The sequence below is a fragment of the Paralichthys olivaceus genome, chromosome 9 (assembly GCF_024713975.1).
Source record: "Paralichthys olivaceus isolate ysfri-2021 chromosome 9, ASM2471397v2, whole genome shotgun sequence".
NCBI lineage: Eukaryota > Metazoa > Chordata > Actinopteri > Pleuronectiformes > Paralichthyidae > Paralichthys > Paralichthys olivaceus.
This window is the reverse complement of record NC_091101.1, coordinates 15190632-15213017: the sequence shown is the minus strand read 5'-3', so window position 1 is coordinate 15213017 and position 22386 is coordinate 15190632. Positions and strand designations below refer to the sequence as shown.

Here is a 22386-nt window from a genome sequence, read left to right as displayed (position 1 = left end):
CCCCCACCCACCGCCCTTTCTCTCTGACAGGCCCACATGCTGACAGAAATATTTCTCCTTCTGGTGATCATTTCAAAGTCTGTCTGTAAGAGCGCAGAGAAAGAGCAAGATGTTGGAGCGGGTGTGTTGCTTTTGTGCTTGTATGTAAAATATTGCTGCAGAATCGCCTGGTGCTTCCCTGCAGGCAAGACCCCTGCCACACTTTTACTGAAAATTGAGAGGAGAGGAAAAACAGCAAAAGTAGGAAGAGGAAAGCATGAGGAAAGGAATAGCAGTGACGGTAAAGATAGAAACATATTTGGCAATGGAAGAAGGAGAAGGAAACACAGCAGAAAAGCTTCCAGTGAGAGATTAGAATGAGATGCAGAGAGCCAAAAGAAAAAGAAAGAAGTGGATAACAAAAGCCAAAAGAGTGGGCGACTGGCAGAGAGAGACGAGGGGGGACATGCAAACATACGAAATATTCAGAGAACAGGATGAAAGAACAAAGAAAATGAGGAAAAAATGAGGAGTGAGCGTGAAAAACTCTGAAGATCTTGATTAAGATTAAAGGACTGGGTGGAAGCTTTAGAAATTCTGCTCCGCTCTGTAAAAGCTGCACATTCACACTACCTGCAGACGTGCAACATAAAAATCTACCTCCTCTCCTCCTAAAAGATCCATCAGCGGTTATAGATTATAAATCTATCAGCTGCTGTGTGACACCGGCCTGTTGGCACACAGGGCTTTGCTATCACTCAGCGAGGACAGCTACGCTTCAGACAGGGAAGAACATGTCTATTAGGAAAATCAAAACCAATCAATACTAATATCTTCTGTCCAAATCACACAGACACTTCTCTGCGTCTTTATTAGTGGATGCACGTCGAGCCTCTTTGCCAGCTCCCATCACATTATGAAAAAAGGGAATAATTAAAGGAGCCTCCGCTATTGATCTGTCATCATCCAGGGGGGAAAAGAGAAAAAGAGGGATGGGGAGAGGGGAGGGGGGTAAGCAGGGACAGATTAAGTGGAGACAGTGAGGAATAATGATGGAGGGGACGAAGGATGGATGTGTAGAGAGGGAGAAGAAGGGGTAAAGCATGGCGACGGCAGAATTTGGAGTGAGAAATGGAGCAGGAGGACGGGAGATGAAGAGTGATTAAAGAGGGAATCAATGGGAAGGACTAAAGAGAGAGAGAGAGAGAGAGAGAGAGAGAGAGAGAGAGAGAGAGAGACTGGGTGGAGGGAACAGTGTCGCCTTCCTCTTGGACACGGTTTCTGCTTCACCATTGTTCTCACAGCTAACTAGATTGACATTGGATGCCTTTGTAAACACACACGCATACGGCGGCGGAGGAAGGAGCAGCCGGAAAACACTGTTAATAATTCAACTGGTTCTTTAAATCCCACTGGATTCAAAGAGAAACAGAATGAGCTGAAAACGACACGTACTGTGTTACATGTGTAGCTCCTGGTGTTTCTGGTTGACAGTAAACACTGACACAAATACTGACAAACATCATGGACCTCAGAGAGACAACAGTCCCCTTATGAAACCACATCTAAATTCACTAGATGCTGGTTTTATTTGGATCTGCAGCAAATTTCCCATGTAAATATCAGTGCCCTTTTTTTCCTCAAGATCCATAAATTATTCTCTCAAGAAATCAACGGAAATGTTGAAGAGACTTCCCAGTTAAAAAAAATTATCCCTGGATCCGCCCCCTGATCCAGATCCGCACCAAAATGTAATAGGTTCTTATTGGCTCATGGCCCACCCCTTCACGAGATGTCATGGAAATTGGTTCAGTAGTTTTAGGTAATGCTACTAACAAACAAGCAAACAAACAAATAATGGCACCAAGTAGAGCTGCACAAAATTTCACACACTCATACATATTGGTTCCTTTAATATGCCTGTTTTTTTTCATTGAATCCATGAAATATTTCCTGGAACATCAGAGAAAATTTTGAAAAACTCATAATGTTAAAGAAAGTGAAAGTAATAATTATCCTGGATCCGTCCCGTGATTTTAGATCCAACACTTTAATGGGTTCTCTCCTGATCGAAACTGCATCCTTCCAGCCAAGTTTCACAATAATCCATTCAGTTTTTTTGTGAAGTCTAATCTCAAACAAACAGGCAGGGGTGAAAACTTAAACTAAATTAATAACAGTTTTTGAACATTTTGTCTGGCTTCACATTTGAAGGTTTTCTTTTGATCGAACAAGCAGCTTTAATTTGATAAAATGAATGAAAGAATCATTGTACTGAGGCGGTTCAGTGATATAGTGGTGTTCTCGCCTCGCAGCAAAAAGGTTAACAGTTCAAATCCTGGTTCGGCAGAGAATCCAGCTTCCTCCCATGGTCTGAAGACGAAACAGGTTAAGACTCCAAATTGACCGTGTGTGAACGGTCCATCTTTAGGTTTGAATGTGAGTGGTTGTTTGTGTCTATATATCAGCCCTACGATACGCTGGTGAGCTGGGACTGACTCCAGCCCCCCTCGGCCCTTTAAAGGATAAGCACTATAGATAACAGATGGATGGAGGGATCGTGAAGAAGGGTGGACTGTTTATTCATCAATAACGTAAAAAACATTGGCCTACAGTGCAACCAGTGCCGACTTGTAGAGCCGTAGAAGAGAAAAACTGTGTTTGACTTGCTTGTTGTCATTTTGTGTTTCTTTGCAGATAGAAGAAACGATATGTTTGAGGCGACACAACTGCGGACCATGACTCACTGACCTGACGCTTATGTGGGCACAGGGATACAGAACATCATGCATTATTTACAGCACACACATCCTCACACATCCCCGCTTCCTCAGAGTCAGATGACACACAGTCGAACAGTCATTGGTGTTATTTCCAGTGCGAGATTGTTCGTCAACAACATTTTGCAACACAAACAACAGCGTGGTGAAAATAGACGTATACAGAAACACGACACCTTCCGCAGAGTGTGTGAACCACAGTGAGAGGGAAGATAAATGTCCGACCATTTCTTATTTGTCCTCACAGATTCACCTGGGTTTTTTATTTAGCCAGTAATTGAAGCTGTTCATCTTGCCTCTGTCCTTCCTTCACAGAGCAACAGCCTTTTATTTCTCAGAGGTCACAAACCAAACTCAGGGGTCTGTGTGTGTGTGTGTGTGTGTGTGTGTGTGTGTTTGTGTTTGTGTAGATTTGCTTGACGACAGATGGCCCCAGCAGTTTAATTCAAAAGTAAAAGATATAAAAACTGATGGTATTTGTGACATTGGTTGATTTGTTTTAGTGTTTTTGTGCTGCCCCATTTAAAAATGGAAAAAAAAAATGTTTTATTATTTGGCATGAAACAGTTCCTGTAGGGTTTAATTAGTGCGATGAATATGTAGATAGAAAGGACTAATTTATTGTGTTTGGAAACCCTCCACATGCTCATGTTTTAATAACACAGATTCTGTAACAGATCAGTGTGAGAATGAGAAATTAACAGAATGAAAATATAAAATTTACATAACAACAAGAAAAACTAGGCAATTTTTGCCAGAAATGTTTGTTTAGAAGTCAAAGAAAATCTAATTAGACTTGATCTTAAGATTTCAATACATTACATACTTGTATTTATATGCATCTGCTGAAAAGACAATTGTTTGGATTTTAATTCACGTTACTGCAACAGTTCATGTTTGTGCACGAGGTGTAAAACACTGTTTACGACGTGGCTCTCATTTCAACTGTCACATTCATTTGGTTCAAGTGATGTGCGTCACCACTCTCACAACTGTGCATATACAACCCAAACCATATAACCAGAGCTAAGTAGCTATCTATATTCATCATCTGCATTTCTCTCATTGGTCCCATATTAGAAAGGCCTAGAGGCGAGCGCCGAGCCGAGCCGTCTGCGGAGCTAAATTACATGGAAACTGTTGTTTATCTTTGAAGAACTGAGCAAAGCCTTTGCCTGCAAAAATTATGCAAATAAAGCTTCTTTATTTATACAACATATAGATTTTTTTTTTATTTCATAAACGCGCAAATGTGGGTTTAATTTGCAACACTGGAAGATCAAACGCCGACAGAGGATCTTAACTGACAGGCAGATATTTTTTAATGGAAATGACGCTCCCAGTAAATATATGCGTAAAGTGTAGAGCAGAGTGTGAAAGAAATGTAAGATATTTAATATCAAAATCCCATCATTACACGCTTCCGCTCGGTGACACGCAAGCACATACATGCTTCAGGCACGGGATTAGCCACATATCTGTTTTTTATGTTGCCATGTGCCTATAAAGCTATTCTGCTGGCCTAATTGGCCCTTCTGGTGCGCTTCTTTTGATGTGCAGGGAGGAGAGAGAGGTGGAAGTTATAAAGACTATTAAAAAACCAGGTCTCCTCTCAGCTATTTAGCCCCACAGCAGATGGAAATGCTGAGGCGCTTGTTCTCCAGAACATCCAGATACATTCACACATGCCCAAACAGACACATCTATTTACATCTACTCCTCTGGCCCCTAACTACAACTCGACATGATTAGCGAGGCTTCAAACAGTCTGAGTGATCTCCGAGCAGCACGAGGCCGTCCTCCACGCAAAACTCCAAACACAGAGAGATGTGAGGGTTCGAGAGAAAGAGACAGAAACCCTAAGATAAACAGCAAAGGCAGACGAGTAGCCATAGATCAAGAGGGAGAGAGGCTCGGGGAATAGAAAGAAAAGAATTGGAGGGAGAAACACATAAAAGACAAAATGAGGAGGTGAAATGAGGTGAGAGGGAAGGAAAGACAAAGAGAGGGAGAGCCAAATTTCACATGACAGAGCGGGAGAGTACCAAGAAATGAAAGTCGAGGCAAAAACAAATGGAGCGAACAGACAGGGAGATGAATGTGTTGGCGAGGGGCAGGTTTTGTAGTTTATAACGTACCCACTGGGAAATTTTTCATGTGAGCAGAGCCGTTTGTGCACAGTGACAGTGGGTGAATTTCTTTTTGTTTTGCCCCAGGTGAGGAGAGATGCCAGTAGATAAACATGTTAATGTCAACCTCCAGCCACATGACACAGTAGACACAAGGACACTGGCTGATACGTCTGCTTTTCATCGTCCTGATTTAACAAACCAGACAAAAACACCGGCTATAGTTTGTGTAGCAACTCATTTCACTCTTTTCATCACAGTGAAAAGCTCTGGATGACTGTAAATGGATAGCGTTTGTAGAGTGCTTTATCAGTCATTCACCCTGCATCATAGAGATGAATGAATATGGCATAAATACTTAAATAAGCTCTATGCTGCATATCTGTCCAGATAAGAGTCAGCTCCAGGTCAGCATGAAAAGACTGAAGGAGCTTTTAAAAGTGATTAATAGTCTTATTTACCTCTGTATTGTTTGATAATCTTCATGTTAAAAAGTGCACTTTATTATACCCAGACAGAGGGGGGGTGATTTTCACTTCCGCCAAAGAGGTTTAGTCTGCGTTTGTTTGATCATCAGCAGGATTACGGAAGAACTCCTCCTCCTTTTTAACATTTTTCAACTTTTTCTTTAATTTATCAGCAATTACAAAAATCAGGCATGTTTTGTTTCCATTGGGGGACTGTTGGATCCTGGTGGAAGTATATGCTTAACTGAGGGACATTCTACTGTTTTAAATCTAGATTCTGATTATTATTTACAATATGAGACATGTTACCTTACAGAGTTGAAAGTGAACGTGAAGTAACACAACTCCCAAGTTTTGGGAATTTGCCCATTGAGCGTTTTTTCAAAAACAACATTTCTGGCCACTTGATTTTCTTCAAAAAGCACCTAGTGACAAACTAACTACTTTTTTGGGTAAAACTATGTGAGTTAAGAGTATTGCCCAGTGAGCAAGAGGCACACATCTCTTTACGTCTACTGTTCAGTGACAGTGAATCTTTTCTAGATGTTCCCCTGGCAGACAGGCTGTATGAGTGAACACAAATGTTCTGATCAGATATTAATAGTGCTTTCCCCTGCGAGCTCCCAAAGTCTGTGTAATGTCAGAGTGAGCAGATTTCCAAAACAGATACGAGGCTGAAACCCGTTGACACAGGACAGAATGTGATGGGATAACAATGACGTCGTGAAAATCTAATTTGGTCATTTAGTGGTTCCACAGTTTTCACCGATTCGTCCTCAGAGTCTGAATGTGACCATCTGAGCTTTCGTCAGTCTGCTGGTCTAAACCATAGACTGTATTTGAAGGTGGACAACCTGGCAGCTCCCCAAAAGTGAAGCCAAACCACCCTGATGGCCCCCTGGTGGCTGGCTCCAGTATAGGACACAGGACCCTGCCTCATCCATGTTAGCAGATAGGACATGGACCAAATGAAAAAGTCAAAATAAACATCAAATTCATTTTTCTCAAAGATAGTTTGTGTCACTTTAGGTAAACCCCGTTATACTGATGTTTGATCAAGTGCTATTTATTCCAGTGATCTTGAGTTTAACTAGTTATTTGATGCAAAAAAAAGTAGTTTGGCTTCAAATGACTTCAATAAAAGCAAGATGGCAGGATCAATATCCAGGATATTTTAGCTCCACTTTGGTGCAACAGGAGGAAGTGGTTTCGTTGTCCATCTTTATTTAGCAAAAAACTGCCATATGCACCTAGGTCCAAATATCCTGTCAACAAATCAAACATCAAAGTCGGAGTGTTTGTCCTGAAAACTCTTCCTCAGCAGGTTTACTTTGGGTCCATCTCAACTGGTTGTTCCCTGGTTCCGAGCTGTGATGGAGGATGAGCCAAGCTTCCATGCAAAATGAATCCTGCCCTGCTTTCATTAGGCCCCTTTTTATAACGCCGCAGCAGATGGCGAAACACACACACACACACATACACATTCACTGACACTCACACTGCAGCCCCCTGAGGAGCAACCTCACCTCCTCTCTCAACTTTTCCCAGTTTTTCTTCTCCCACTCCCACTCTCTCCCACTTTGCTCATCCATCTCTTCTCCTCACACTCCAACAGTGCAAAACTTCAAAGTGGCTCTTATTTAGAGGATACACTAGAGGAGAGACTTTCCCGCACAAAATTACCTAAAAATACATCTCGGTTGCTTCGTAAGCATTGTTGCCGTTCTAGTAAATGGGTTGTGCTTTAAATGGAAGAGGACAACATGGCCGAGTTTCTGACGTGTGTGTTTTCTCTGCTTAATCCTTCTATAGGTTTTATATTTTAGGCTGCAAGAAAAAAAAATCCACCTTGAAAATCCGCTACGTACAGTATCTATTCATCACAGATCTGGACTAGACTGCTGAGAGCTGTTGCCATGCAATGAAATGAAACGCAGGTCGGAAACTAAAGTAAACAACCTACGCAGGATGCTATATATGCCTGGATTTCTGAAACACTTTATAAAGTCTCCCAAGTGTTTTTACAGCAGTTTCAAATACTCAACACAGATAATACAGACAGCTGAAAGGTCTTTTCCTGAGTGACTTACAAAACATATTTTACATCACCTCCACAGCTTCTGTCACAGCCTATGTAACACACAACCTGCATGAGCTCACTCTGCTTAATGGTGCAATTAGAGGTTTCTGCGAGACCTTCTCCCGTTTCTCCCTCTACATATGACAAATGGCGAAACATGACCCGGCTGCTGTTTTCTGTCTTGAGTGTTTGTGATGCAGCTCTGTGTCTGCGGGTGATAACCATCAGGTTCGAGGTCAACACACGCAGGACACACCACGGCCCAGGGCTGACACCTCACTGATTTACAGCACACACACACACACACACACGCTGCCCCCACAGCCTCCGTGCACATTCCTATATCATAAAGCTGTAAATTATGTGCATATGTAATATGCTATAATTTTTTTTATCAAACCTGCTCGCAGTAATGTATGTGTATGGACACATTGGCATGCATGAGTCAAGTGACAGTGACAGCTTCCTGCTGTCAAACAGTAGCAGGGCAGGGCAGACAGGAAGCAGGTTGGTTGGGAGAGCAGACAGGGGTGAATACCATCACCTTTTATAGACAAACCCAATGGCACAGCTTCTCTCAAACATATGCACACACACACACACACACGCACACGCACACATTCCTAAATCCGCAGTTCAAACAGATGGCCTGGAGATTGCATCTTAAACCAATAATGAGTGACAGTTTTTTTTTCTGTCATCACTGCTCAGTATATGCCGAGCTCAATCCCATAATGCACTTCTTGTACAATATTCATGACTCTGAGAGGAAACATACAAGACTCCATCATTAAGACACAACACACAACATGACAGGTGCTGCTCTCATGTGACAGCCACATACATCACATTTAAGATAAAGCACCTACACACACAGACACACACATCCCGAGTAATCTGATAAACCTAAAGAAAATATCATTCTTACCTTTGTGGTAGTTCACCTGCTTGGTTTGCATGGAGAAGGTTCCCATCACAAGACCCATGTTGACTTCTGGCCACAGACTGACTGTGTGAGCTTGCGAGTGAATGTGTGTATGTGTGTGTGTGTGTCTGACCGCCTATAAACAAGGTATGCTAGTGAGTGTGTATACAGCAGGTGTGTGTGTGTGTGTTGTAATGAAGTTAGTCCATCAGCCAGCTGTATGTGTGGAAATACAGATATCACTTCTCATTCTGCCTCACAACCACAGCTCTGCCGCTTCTGCTCCAGGGTGTGTGTTTCCCTGTGAGTGAGTGAGTGAGAAAGAGAGAGAGGATGTGTGTGTAAGAGAGAAGGGGAGAGAGTGTGTGTGTGAATGAAAAAGAGGGTGCACATGCACTCTGAAGCTACCTTTGTCTACGCTGTCACTGAAGCTGCCTATTTTACATCCCCTCTATCTCTCCGCCTCGCACACCCTCCCTCCTCTTCTCTCTCTTTCCTCTACCGCTCTCTCTCTCTCTCCGTGTGTCCCCTGCCACCAGACTGTCATTCCATCAATTCCTCTGTGCCTCTTTATGTATCTGCCTCCCTCTGTCTCTGCCTCTCTCTCTACTCCCTCTTCCTCTATTCCTCTCAGCTTCTCTGTCTCTGTATGTCTGGTGTGGAAATAGTGATTGCACACTGTTGCATAGAAAAAGACAGAGACGGGGGGGGGGGGGGGGGGGGGGGGGGGGGGGGGGGGGGGGGGGGGGGTCCAAAGAGGACGAAAAAAACTCAATGGGAAAAGAGCAGAGGCGAAAAGGAGAGGAGAAGAGAAGGAAGAGACAGATACATTTGGAGGACTCACAAACTGCAGGGGAGGCAAAGTGAGTGGAGGGGGTGTGTAAAAAGAGAGATGGAGTGAAATGAGGAGTGCAAGAGGTGAGGGGAGATAAGGGAGGGCTGGATGGATCCATCCCCGTTTTACTATTCAGGAGGCAAACAGTCTCACTGTGGAGGGTGCTGCTTTATCTGTACATGCACGGGTCTGACAGGTGTCGTGTGTGTGCATGTCTATTAGTGTGCATGTGCGTGTGTGTGTTTGAGTGTGTGTGTGAGTGGGTGTAATTATTCTGATAGCGGGTGGGTCACGGACAAAGCCACGTACATCTGACACCACAACATTTGCAGAAAGCCGCCTCGCATATGTCGGCGCCAGAGTCAACACGTTGTATCAGATGTGGTTTTTGCTCTTGATCCTCCTGACTACACACAGACACACAACCATGCCACACACAACCATGCCACACACAACAATAGCAACCATGAGAATGACGTCAGCCCACAACCCAGTCCATCTCACACATCTACTCCTGTGTCAATCACACTTAACCCTTTGCTGACCTCCACGCTGCTCTTGAGATTGGCGGGCAGCACGGACAGTATTGACTCAAGCACCTATTGAGATTCTTCACGTGGCTTTAGTTAGAAAAACAATTTACAGCTGAGCCATCACCGTGGCTGAGCTGAGGCCATCAAGGCCAATGATAAAGTCATTAGGCCACAACATTCATTAAAAACCACTGGCTGCTGTCGTCTGAATGCAGAGTTAGAAAACAAGTGTGAGCGAGGGAGGTGTGAGAGAATAAGAGGAGATAGGAAATGAAGATGAAAAGAGAATCAGAGAAAGTGAAAACAAGGATCACTGCAGGGCACGAGTGTGTGTGTTTGTGTGCGTGTGTGTGTGTGTGTGTAGCATTTTTTTGAGTATGCTCCAACACACACAAATACTTCCTCTTTCCCGTGCTCTAGCTCCGCTCAGAAGGTCTGAGAGCTCTTTCTAATCAAAATCAAACACTGACAAATGCATTCACACACAACTACACAAACACGCACACATAGAAACACCCACAAAATGAGTGGCAATATATCAACAGAGAGAAACAACACACACACCGCAGCAGCGACGCACACACATACTGATTAAATTGTGAAAGCTGGGCTGAATAGACGAGATAAGGGAGCGTGATTTGCTGTAGTGACGATGTTTAACTTCAGTGGAAGGGTTACACACACACGTCAAACAGAGAAGAGAGACACTGGTTGATCAAACACTGTGAAAAACACTGGATAAAATGAAAAAGTGGGGGAGAGGAGAACAGCCATTTTCTAACAGACCAGCGTAGAATGAGTTGATTTGAAGAAAGCAGAATAATAATCAGGCAGTAAGTAAGATACAATAGAAAACAACAAGGATAAAAAAATATATTCTTGACCTTGGGAACAGTAGTCGACAAACCAATGGTACGAGAATCTGCTAAGATGGATTGTGTAATATGAATCCTGAAGCAGAACTTGTAGTGAAATTACTTTAGCTTTTCTGAGGGCAAGACTGAATCTCTACCTGCATGAGAAGTCTTTTCAGAAAAGTGGAAATGTTCACAAATTTAAACAAGGAGGAGAAAAATAGTGTGAGCTACAGTCGAAAGCTCTATATTCTGCAAAATTGCAAATACATTAACTTTTTTTCTATACACGCTAAAATAAAATGAGCTTGTTCAATATCCTCCAGAAAATGTTGGCACCTGAGAGTCAACCCTGGTGACCACAGTCAATCTAATCTTAAGAAGGTAATCTAATCTAAACTTTTCAGGTTTAACTTTTTAATTCAGGTCCAAAAGTGCAGTAACTGGAATATTGAAAGTATCTTACAATTGTTAAGCAACTGGACATAGCTCGTGTGTCATCACACGACTTACAGCAAGGATGCTACATGAAAACAAGTGGGATCTGCTTGTACACCGTAAAAACAGAAGTCTGGGATGCAGGTTGTGGAGATCACAACATTGGTAAGAAATGAAAATGCGTAAAAAGTGAAAGAGTCCTGGAAAACAGACAACATCAGCTGTTTGTGAAAATCAGACCAAAACAGGGTATGTTCACAGACCGTTCTTTAACATGGTCACAGACAAAGATAAAATTCCTTGCTACAGTACATGAAACTCGACAGAGGTCATTCGATGATATTTGAACATGTTCTATTTCCTGAACGATACTATTAGATACATATTATTCCACAATTAATGGCAACCTATGACAAATGTGACTAAATCATTTTCTGCTATTACTCCATAAAGGTAAGAGGACCATTGTCAAAAAGTGGTTACGATAAGAAAATAATCGTGGTCACAGTTTGAATAGATCAATGTTAGACTGTCAGAAAGAAACATTTAACAGCTGTAAAGGTCGCACAGGTTGTGAAACATCTTGGAGCAAACTAGTGTTTTGTGATATTGAGCTACAGGCCTGTATAAATATAACTGACATCTTCTGTTTGCTCATCCATCCACACTGACCTTCACCAGAGGACTTTATGGCTCTGTGATAGTTACACAATTTTGTGCTCCCAAAAAATCCTCACAGCTGCTGAAGGACTTTGTGACTTCAACTTAAACAAATAGGCTTGTGGGTCCAAATATAACAAAGCAGTAACACTTTATTTGTTAGCTCTGTCATTTGTGTTTTATTTATTAAGTTTGCCAAAAAGACTTTCATAGTTTCCTTGTAATAGTGAAGAAAATAGAAATAAAGTTCAGAGGAGCTTTTTTAGTTTGTTCAATTTGTTGTTCTGAGCTTCACTGATTCCTTCATCCTGAACTATCAGCTGAACATTTGGAGAAATTGAAAATGTCTAAACTAATCTCTCTCTCTTCACCTTTAATATTACATTTTCCAGGAAACATCTGTGGAATTTTTTACAAATATAAACGTCTATAAAAGGAAAAGTAAAACAAGTCCGACTTGAGGATATTTGAATCACGTGTACCCACGTCTGCTGTTAACCACCAACAGTATCTGATCATTTCAGTAGTTTAAACAAGGAAACCAAAACAGCTTCACAGACAGACAGTAGCTGTGCAATAACACTGACAGCAACAGGTTCATCACATTAGGCCGGCAGCCAAAAACCTCCAAGACATTAAGCCTGACATCGTCTGTGCTGCTTCTCAGTCCTGCTGCAGATCATTCAGAGTGCCAGCCGCCTTCTCTCTCATCATTTATTAACCATTACACAACAGACCTTTTACTAGATTGAGATGGCTGCCTGTATGAATGAACGCAGCAGGCAGAGAAGGAAAAGGATGGGGTCAGTGCGTGGGGGTGAAAGGTAGAAAGTATTTGACAGCAGAGAGAGAAGGTGTTGACAAGCACAGGAAATGTGGCGAGCAGGCAGTGAATAATAAATTGGCTGGTTAGACGCCGCCTGCTCTTATCAGACGGAGGCTGGATAGAATCTGTCATAGTGATGACCACACAGAGGAGCCAGGACGACGGGAGCGGGAATTGGGAGGGAAGGGGAGACGGAGCGTGCGAAAGAAATGAGACAGAGAGTGGGGGAGTAATAACTGTAGGAAGGGAGGAAAGGAAAGCGAGACCAATAGGAGTGGAGAATTGGGGGTGTGAGGAAGATGGGAGGAGGTTGGGGGGGGTTGGCGAGAAGCAATGAGAGCAGAGAATTGGGAGGCCAGAAAAGATGGAGGGCAGATAGGTGAGGAGGGGAGGGGGGGGAGTAGATGTAATATGGGAGCGAGGGAGTAGAGAGAGTGACAGAAACAGGATGGTGGAACAAAACAGAGGCAGGGAGTGGAAACAAGAAGGGGGGGGGGGGGGGGGCAGTCAGGACAGCGAGATTAGGAAGAATGAGTGAAAACTGCACCTGGGCAGCTAACTGGCTCAGTGTCGCCTGAGTCATCAGGACAAAAACATTGATTTACTGGAGCGAGGAGCGGAGAGGACGAGCTCTGAGACCCCGATCGACACGGGAATTACGTGTAAAGCTGCAGCGACGGCCAATACCTGCAGCGAAGAGTCAGTCACATGTCAGTTTCCCTCAAAGTCAAACATGTGTCAGTTGCTCCCACACGAGCGCCGAGTCCTGAGCTGTACGACCATGCCTGACTGTGATCAATGTGTAGTGAGTGAGAAAACACAAAATCATCATCATCACCATCATCATCGTTTAAAGGATCATTTCATCCAAATTACACAACACAAATCACCTCTGTTATTATCCAGCCATGCAGACACTCTGGGTTGTGCTTATCAAGTGATTTTTTTATTTATTAGTTTTTTTCTTTCTGCTGTGTAATGGAGCTGAATCCAAATGTGATTGCTATTTTCAAAACACTGAAAATAAAAGGTACAGTGACATCAATGCCCCTGATGAGCACGAGACGTCACAGTCAACTTTCCTAAAGTCGATTTCTACCTGTTTTCAGCCCCGTCTGTATGTTGGTTGGTTTGTTTGTTTATAAGCAAGATTACGCAAAACCAGCGGAACAGATTTCCATAAAACTTGGTGTAAGGACATTTAGAGCGACTGTTGGGCCTTGGGTGACTCAAATAAAGTAATTTGAATGTGTTGAAGTTGCTTTTTTATCTATCTGGAAGAATTACACTTTGACCTTTAATCATTGGTTTGGTTTGAATGCTGCATGACTTTGCTGTTTTGCTGTCGTTTACTGACTGAGTAGCAAACACATATATATTTTTTGCATAATAATAATATAATAAAAAAAAAACAATTGTGGATTACCTGCTCATCCATCACCACATGACTGACTAACTTAGAGACCAGAGTGTGAACATAGCCGAGCATTCAGCGGCTCCACATCCAAACGTTTCCCAGAATTTAAACTGATTTATATTCACCTGATGCTCAAACACACCCCACAAGCTCCAGGTGGCTGCATGAATAACAAAGTGTTTGGTGACATCTTCCTGAGGACAGGTCACTGGTGGGTTCAGGAGGGTTTTTTTTCGCTGCCCCCATGTGGACAAAAGAAAAACGATTCCATTTGACAGTTTGTGACATTTTAAATGAATATTTAAATGGTCATCATGTGAGGGCCATGTTGTGAGCTGTTTATATAACAAAAGTACAATAGTTCCCTCTGAAATTCAGCAAAGTAGAGATCTGAAGTTGTATATAATAGAAAAAAAGTACTTAAGTAAATGTGCAAAGCTACTTTCCAATACTTAGTATGCATGCATGTTTTTTTTGTTTGTCTGTTTGTTATCCTGTCATTTATTTACATTTAAGCTTGACTATAAACATAATATAATGATTTTTAAGTATTTTCTAAATTGTTATGTGAGCAGATATGAATTCAGTAAGTTGCACTGTTGGCAACAACTCGAGATTTATGTTTTAGCCTATATTCGTTATATTTTGGAAAAGTAAGTAGCTGAATTGAACAGATCCACTAAATTCATGTGATGCTGAGGAAATCTGAAAAACTGATGATTCTCACGTACGTTCTGAGAACTCCTTTCCAGTTACTCAAGAATAAATGGTAATTACGAGTTATTGTCTCTTGTATTTGTGAAATAGGGACTCATAATTATGGGATAACTCTTACGCCCATTGTGAGATGTGAATTACAAGCACCATTTGTAGTCACCATGGGTGGAAGCAGAAACCGGGGAGACAGATTCATGAAAACCTGAACAAATAAAACCAATCTGTGAGTGTGACCGCACGGAGTGAGAGAATCTGCTCTCTCATCCAGTAATTTATGCAGCTCAGAGCAGAAATGGTGTTGGTGGCCAGTTGTACGAGACTGATCAGAGCTAACAGTGTTTCATCTAAATGAGCAGCAGCCTGAGTATGTGAATCTCTGCTGTCTCCAGCTTTCTCTCCATGACAACAGTCTATTTCTTTTGCCTCAAGGCCGGTGAATCAGTGAGTCTCTCTGAAAGATTCACCGCTGCACACCACCCACATACTTTATATGTCACCTGTCAAGATGTGAAAAACTCCACTTTGGCTCTCTGGAAACCCGGTCAGCTCGAGGTGAGCTCGCTCAGACTGTAAAGCAGAAAGAATTACACCAACGCAGAGTTGTTTATCTATTCGCTTTTCAGCCCGGCCGACGTATTTACTGTTTCTTTTTGTCATAAATGTTTCACAGACGGCATCACCTTGCCTGTGGGGGCTGCTGTCATCCTCCTCTACTATTCCTGGCCGCAGACATTTAAAGCACACGAGACACACACCAGGGTGTTGTTTCCTCTAAAATGTAAATGGTGAGAAATGTAGATTTCAGTCGTCTTTAACTTTACCTAAAGTACCCCAGTGGTTTGTGTGAACTGAATACAAACACCTCTATTGACTCTCCTCCTCTGTGCCTCCCCTTTCTCCCTCCTCAGCAGATGAGAGTGATGGAGGTGTTAATTGTATGCAGCCTGGGGATTGATTCAGTGTTGTGGGGGTGGGATGGTTACTGGGGCCCACAGCCTTATTATGCTTTATATTTTGTATGAGTCTTGGGCCCCTCCGGCACATTAAAAGTGATATGACAGCATTTTGGAGCTAAGCAGCAGCAGCAGCAGCAGCAGCAGCAGCAGCAGCAGCAGCAGCAGCAGCAGCAGCAGCAGCAGCAGCAGCAGCAGCAGCAGCAGCAGCAGCAGCAGCAGCAGCAGCAGCAGCAGCAACACACCCACTAGTGTTGTACACCGGGAGAGGCCCACACACTCTAATATCCACATCAAAGCACATGTGCACAAAGACACACACACATGCTCAGGCACAAACGCAGGCGTGCACACATTCATGTTCTCTCATCCTCTCGTGTTCTCATTTACTCATCCATCCCACTTTCCCTCCTTCTCTTCTCTGAATACAAAAGTGCCAACCCCCCTAGACTCAAAGCAGGGGGGCTGAAGTAAATATCTGGTAGGAAGAGAAGAAAAAAGGAGCTGGTGAATATTTTATGAAGTACTCATGAGGAACACCTCAGATCTGAGTCCTCAAGGCCGAGGCCGGTGAAACCTCAGTTTGAGAATACACCTCGCCGTGTGTCATCGCTCATCGTGTCATCAGAGGAGGAGCGGCTTCATCAGGAAACCCTTTGAGACGCTGAATATTTAAAGCTTTCATTGGTTAAGACTCAACTTCTCACTTCTGCTCTGATCTGCTCTGACAGTGTGAAGAGTGAGTGGATAAAGGAGGGATCACCGTCTGACGCCCTCCTCTGGGCAGTCTGAGAAACACAAGTCTGAAGAAAAGCTGCACAAAATACTGAGATTCAGGCCAATTTGAAACTTTCATCTTTGACATCAAAACGAGACACTTCAAAATATAATAATAAAATCCAGGACATCATGTTTCATTGTTGTTAGCCGACATTAATGAACCACAGCTTCCCCCCCCGCCCTCCCCAAAAGAGGAAGGAGGAGAAAGATGATTAACATTGCATGTTTCTCCTTTTCCCAACAGAGAGATGCTTTGAAGACTGAGGAGAGTCAGAATGTTTAAAGTTGTTTAAAGTTTTGTTCCTCCAGGAAAGGGGGGGGGTTCTGATTACCCCAAACCCTCGAGGGGCAAATGTAAACCATTTTAAAGTTTTCGAGACATTGTTGCTGCATTAAACAGTAAAACATGGATGGTTTGTATTCATACCCGGAGGTTCAAGTAGCTGCTAAAGTCTGGCTGCAAAAGCATTAGTTGTATTTTTTGTTCTGTTGTGGATTTTCCAGCCAACAACGGGGTTTGTTTGCTAATAGCTGCCATTAGGCGCCTTCACCTGCGCCCGGACCACCGCAGAGTTAACTGTTGTGCATCCAGGCAGGTTGGCTTTGCTCGCCGGTGGGAGGCACCAGAAGGCAGGCTGCACAGAGGGGATAAGTGAAATCATGCAGGCTGTCTACAGCTTGGCTCAGCTTGACTGGATGTGTTTTTTTTAGAGATGGCAGGAAGCTGAGGAGAAGTTTGGGGTTGAAGCAGAGCAGGAAAGCAGGAAACAGTCAGAGATGAACTGAGAGAAGAAGTGATGAAAGGGATTTGGTCTATTCAGCTTGCAGAACAAAAGAAGCTCTCAGAGGCCAGAAAACTCCAGATTTCTTTGAACAGCACACAAACACATTCAGTAAAAGGATTTGAGGCAGTGAGGTTGTATTTTAGGATTATTTACCGACATTTGTGGCTTCAATACATAGTTGGAACTAGATATCGACAGGAAGCACATCAGATGAATAACACTATAATGAAACACAGAGCATCATAGTCATATTTTCTCAGACTGCTTCTCAAAGCAAAGTATCACGTGAATGTTTCAATGTGTGTGTTTTTTTACACATTACACATTCAACAAATTTGGGAGAAAAAGAAAAGAAGCTTTTTGAATGAAAAAAAGGTCTCATTCTATCGTTCTCTAATATTTTGAATTCGTTTTACTTTAATCATCTGCTTTTAATTTGTTCATGTTTATTTATTTATTAACCAACAGACCACATACTGTAAAGAGTCAGAGTTATCTGTATGGGCTAATTTTCATCTGTTCTGTCCTGAGACAGTTTTTACAAGCAACCTGAAATAGAATAAAATGACCTGCTTTATATAATTACCAATATCTATGGATAATTCATGTGCATTATGTCTACAATCCAACCTAGTTAAACTCATGATGGTTTTTAGCTATGTCTTCAGTGTGTGTTTAATTTCCACCTTAAGAGTAAAAGGGGGCTCATTTGTGGTATACAATTTTAAAAGGAAATTTTAAAAATAGGTACGACCAGAAAAATACAAGTAGAAATCCTCTGTTAGTTTGTGGTCGGCTCTCCTGCCACTGATTGCCAGTTGAACATGACTTCATGTGGGACTTTATTTCCTGTGGCCTGTATTTTCTCAGTAGCACCAGCAGAGGTCAATGCTGCTCTAACAGTCACTCAGCTCACAGATAAATCCTTTGAGAAAAGCTATATTTTCCTCCCAGTTCAGTGAACATAGTGTTTCCTCTTTCATCAGCACAGCAGGACCTGGTGCACAGATAATGCTGCTTTTATATATATGGTTGTGTAAAGCCACATTTTCTCATTTATTCTTAAAAGATGTGCACTTTAAGTTGCAGCTGTTTGATATTTGGAATCTTCACAGTGGACTAATGATGATAGATAAATATGCTTTTGACTGAACTTTAATTTCAACATGTAACAGCTATTTCATTTAGATCTTATGTGATGTGCCAATAGTTTCTGAAAATGAGTTAGTGTTGCTTTAGCAGAGCACAGCCTGCAGCATGTGTCCTGTCATAGTACTAGTTTTTACACAGCAAAGACGATTCTGTGGATCAACACCTGCTTATGACACTGGTGGAAGTTTTTTTGAGATTTTTCAACTTTACAACACTCGTCAAGTGGAATATTGAAAAACTACACTGGTTGGACACATGTATGTCACACACTATATGTCGGCTTTCCTGTGTACAGAGTAACCTGTGTTCAGTTTTGCCTCTGGTTGTGTGAAGCCACTTTCATTGGGCTTCTCAACACCTACTAACATTCTGTCTTTGTCTGAGTTGTGTGTATAGTCTTTAAAAAAGAGCCCATTTATTATCTGTGTGGTTAAAAAAGCTCAGGAAGAAAATCTGATCCCCTCCCTGATACTCTCCACATTTACAAAACAACATGACTCCTGCACTAATCAGCTATGACGTAAACATGACCACTTAATATTCTCTTCTTTTCTGCACTGACGTATCACCAAGCATTTGTTTCTTGGTCAGAGATGCTGGTGCTAGTGCGACATCTAGTGGCAGTGAATATTGTACATTTCACCTTTAAGAGGGGCTTATAAAATATGCATAAATAAACAATACTGTGGAGACAACTTTAAACAAGTTATAACACAATTTCATGAACACACTATGCAGCAGTTCTGTCATCAGAAAATGGATTTTAAAAGCTATATAGAATTTTTAACAACATTAGGAAAATAAAAAAACAATTTCAATTAGATAAAGTTATTTATATTCCCTGCAAATGGCTGGTAAGTGACTATCCCGTATTTGATTCAGACAGTATCTGTGGAATCTTAAATGAAGCACAGCACTTTAAGTAAAAGTGACGTTTAGGCGAGCAAAATGTAATTTGTTTTTCCTCTACACAGAGCAGCATCTCTTCTCTTCAATTAAAACACTACCATCTCAAACTGACAGGTCGTGGAGTGGAGCTTTGAAGAAACACAGACATTGACCTGTGTATGACTGTGTGTAGATATGTGTGTTTATTTGTGTTTTTCTGCACGTGTGTGTGTGTGTCTGGATGTCTGATGTTTTGCAGACGTCGATTTCTGGTTCCTGCAATGTGTATGTGTGTTTTTTTCACATACATGTTGTTTGTGCATGTGTGTATGTGTATGTGTGTGTGTGGTGTTCTTGAGTGCTTCTGGGTATGTGTTTGTTATTCCTTTGTGTCAGTGACAGGACAGTGAAAGACTTTATGTTCATCTTTACTGCTGCTTCCTCACATGTATGAATTTTTCTTCTAAGGAAGAATTTGTTATGCAACCAAACCTCAGCAGAAGCTCCTCATGACGTGTGTGTGTGTGTTTGAGAGAGAGAAAAAGAGACCTTGAAGGCAATTCTATCCAATGTGGCTGAATGCTTGAGCTAGCCACATTTGTGTGAGCATGTGTATGTATGTGTGTGTGTGTGTGTGTGTGTGTGTGTGTGTGTGTGTGTGTGTGTGTGCGTGTGTGTGTGTGTGTGTGTATACTGTATGTGACTGATGCCTTTGATGTTTCTCATCCCTCCAGACAAAATGTCAATTGGCTCAAAGAGTATTATACTGTAAGTGTGTGTGTGTGTGTGTGTGTGTGTGTGTGTGTGTGTGTGTGTGTGTGTGTGTGTGTGTGTGTGTGTGTGTGTGTGTGTGTGTGTGTGTGTGTGTGTGTGTGTGTGCCTCCAGGCGGATACTGTGCAGTTTCTGCAGCATGGTTCTGTGTGTATTTCCCTGCACTGCTCCCCTGCTTCAACAATAAAAGTACAAGAGTAACATTTTAAAAAATAAAACTGTGCATACAGAAACACAGCACTCTTACATACAGGCAGCAAACCATGGATGTGTGCACACTCACACACACAAATCAAATAACAAGTAATGAATCACAACAGTAAAACCCTCCCCTTCCTCTCAGCGTCATGTGTATACAGCTCCTCTTCCCCATTGCCACACTGACACGTTTATTACTCACATTCATCACACAAGTGTGCGTAAACACACACACACACACACACACACACACACACACACACACACACACACACACTGCTCTATATCAACTTTATTTCTCCTCTCTATTAGCTGCTTACTCCCTTCATCTCTGTCTCCTTCCCTCCCTCTGGAGAACATACTGAACAGAACGAGGTCAACTGCAGACAGAGGAGAGTAAAGAAAAGAATCATAAAGGCTGAAGATGAAAGATGAGGTGGACACTTCTGCCCCTGTGATGCTTTAATGTTAATTCAACCTCATCTGCCACAACATGATTGTGTAAAACACGGAGGATGCACACACTTGGAACTTGCAAATGAAACTTATACACATGAAGACAATTTGCTGGCACTTGCAAAAACAGAAAATGTTACTGAATTCATAAAAAGACATTTGAGCTCTTACGTACCTTTATTGAGGGTCCCAGTCACCAGTTTGTGCAGGGACAGGGCAAACTTGACAAGTCCCTGTTTGCAGCGTTTGGCACAGCCCGCCATCCCCCCAGTGACCCGGGACGCAGCAGGCTGAGCAGGGCCAGAGCTGGGCGGGGGTCTCCAGGACAATATCAGCAGCACTACCAGCAGCTGCAGCAGCACTCTCAGAGCAAAGGAGCAATCAATACAACTACTTCTGGCCAGAGCATACGAATCCAACAGAGAGGAAGAAGTGGAGGGGGGTACTCTCCTCTCTCTGTGTCGCTCTTTCGTCCTGCTGAGCTGAAGGGAGAAAAAAAAGAGAAACAGTGATCTCCCTCTGTTTCCCATGCTCATCCCTCCCCCACTCCTCCTCCGCCTGCTCCATCCCACCTCTGAGTGTGTCCAAATTAGTGTCTGCTTGAGAGAGAGATGCGCATGTTGTCAGGGTATAGAGAGATAGAGTGAGGAAGTGAGTTAAATAAATAAACTGTCATTGTCCAAGAAAACTACAGCAGCTGAGAGGTGCGCTTACAATCCAAGTTTCCAAAAAACTTCCTCTCAGTCTACAGTCAGCCTCTGGGGTTGCAGTAATGAAACAATCTCATGAACTCTCGTTGGTTTTCTCTCTTTCCCTCCTCTCCTGCTCCTTCTTTTCTTCCCTCCTACTTATCAAATTTAAACCTCCTTTTAAGTGGGGAGGCAGTAATCTACTTTCAGCACCAGTGACAATGGACAGCTCCCAGCAATGTGGCTCTGTAAACACACACACACACACACACACACACACACACACACACACACACACACACACACACACACACACACACACACACACACACACACACAAACAAACCCCTCCTTAAACTCCTCCCACTGCCCATATGTCACATATGAAGACTCATCATCATCTGATAAAATGAGCTGTGTGTCTGTCTGTCAACTTAAATCCAGCAGTTATTTCACATCTTGAAATACATCTTGTATCAGAGACACATGTCCTGACGGACTCACATTTTGACTTTTAAGTGACGACTCTTGAGGTTATTAATAATAATAATAAATTGTTTTATAACTGCACAGTTGATCACGTGTCTCCCTTTTGTTGTCTCTACCATTTTCTTCAGCAACCATTTAGGTTTTGAGTGAAATAAAGATCACAGTTTCATTACATTACATTTTTCAGGTCATTTTTTTAAATTAATCACTTGACATGAATCCTGGATAAATTAAATGTTCAAATAATTTAAATGTATATCCAAAACATAGAGTGATCAGAGTGTCAACTAATTATATTCTTCATTTGAAATTATAGGTAATAATGCCACAACGGAAAAAAAGGTCCCAAAAAGATAAAAGACTACAAAACAATGAAATAATTCTTTAAGTCGTTTCATAATATGTTGAATTAGTAAACAATAGAAACTTTACCAACTATTGGAAAGTTGAATATTAAACATGTTATGATATAAGTGACCCTATGTTTTTTTCTTTTTGTAGAGGTACAAGGTAAATGTAGTGGAGTAAAAATTAAAATATGTACAATACTCTCCTATATAAGTACAAATTGTCACAAAATGGAA

General features: G+C 42.1%; 1 protein-coding gene across 3 annotated transcripts in view; it reads right to left on the bottom strand.

Annotated features, from left to right (window-relative positions):
- Positions 1–21148, bottom strand: part of LOC109627452 (A-type potassium channel modulatory protein KCNIP1) — a 38663-nt gene extending 17515 nt beyond the window's left edge. Inside the window, exon 1 of one of the 3 annotated variants that reach the window (XM_069531849.1) lies at positions 20800–21148. In XM_069531849.1, the coding sequence (XP_069387950.1) occupies positions 20800–20887 (88 nt within the window). In that variant the 5' untranslated portion in view covers positions 20888–21148. Of the gene's footprint in view, positions 1–8363; positions 9013–20799 lie in introns of those variants that run through there. The other 2 variants (XM_069531850.1, XM_020083980.2) reach the window with 2 other exon arrangements.
- Between the last annotated feature and the right edge of the window lie 1238 nt (positions 21149–22386).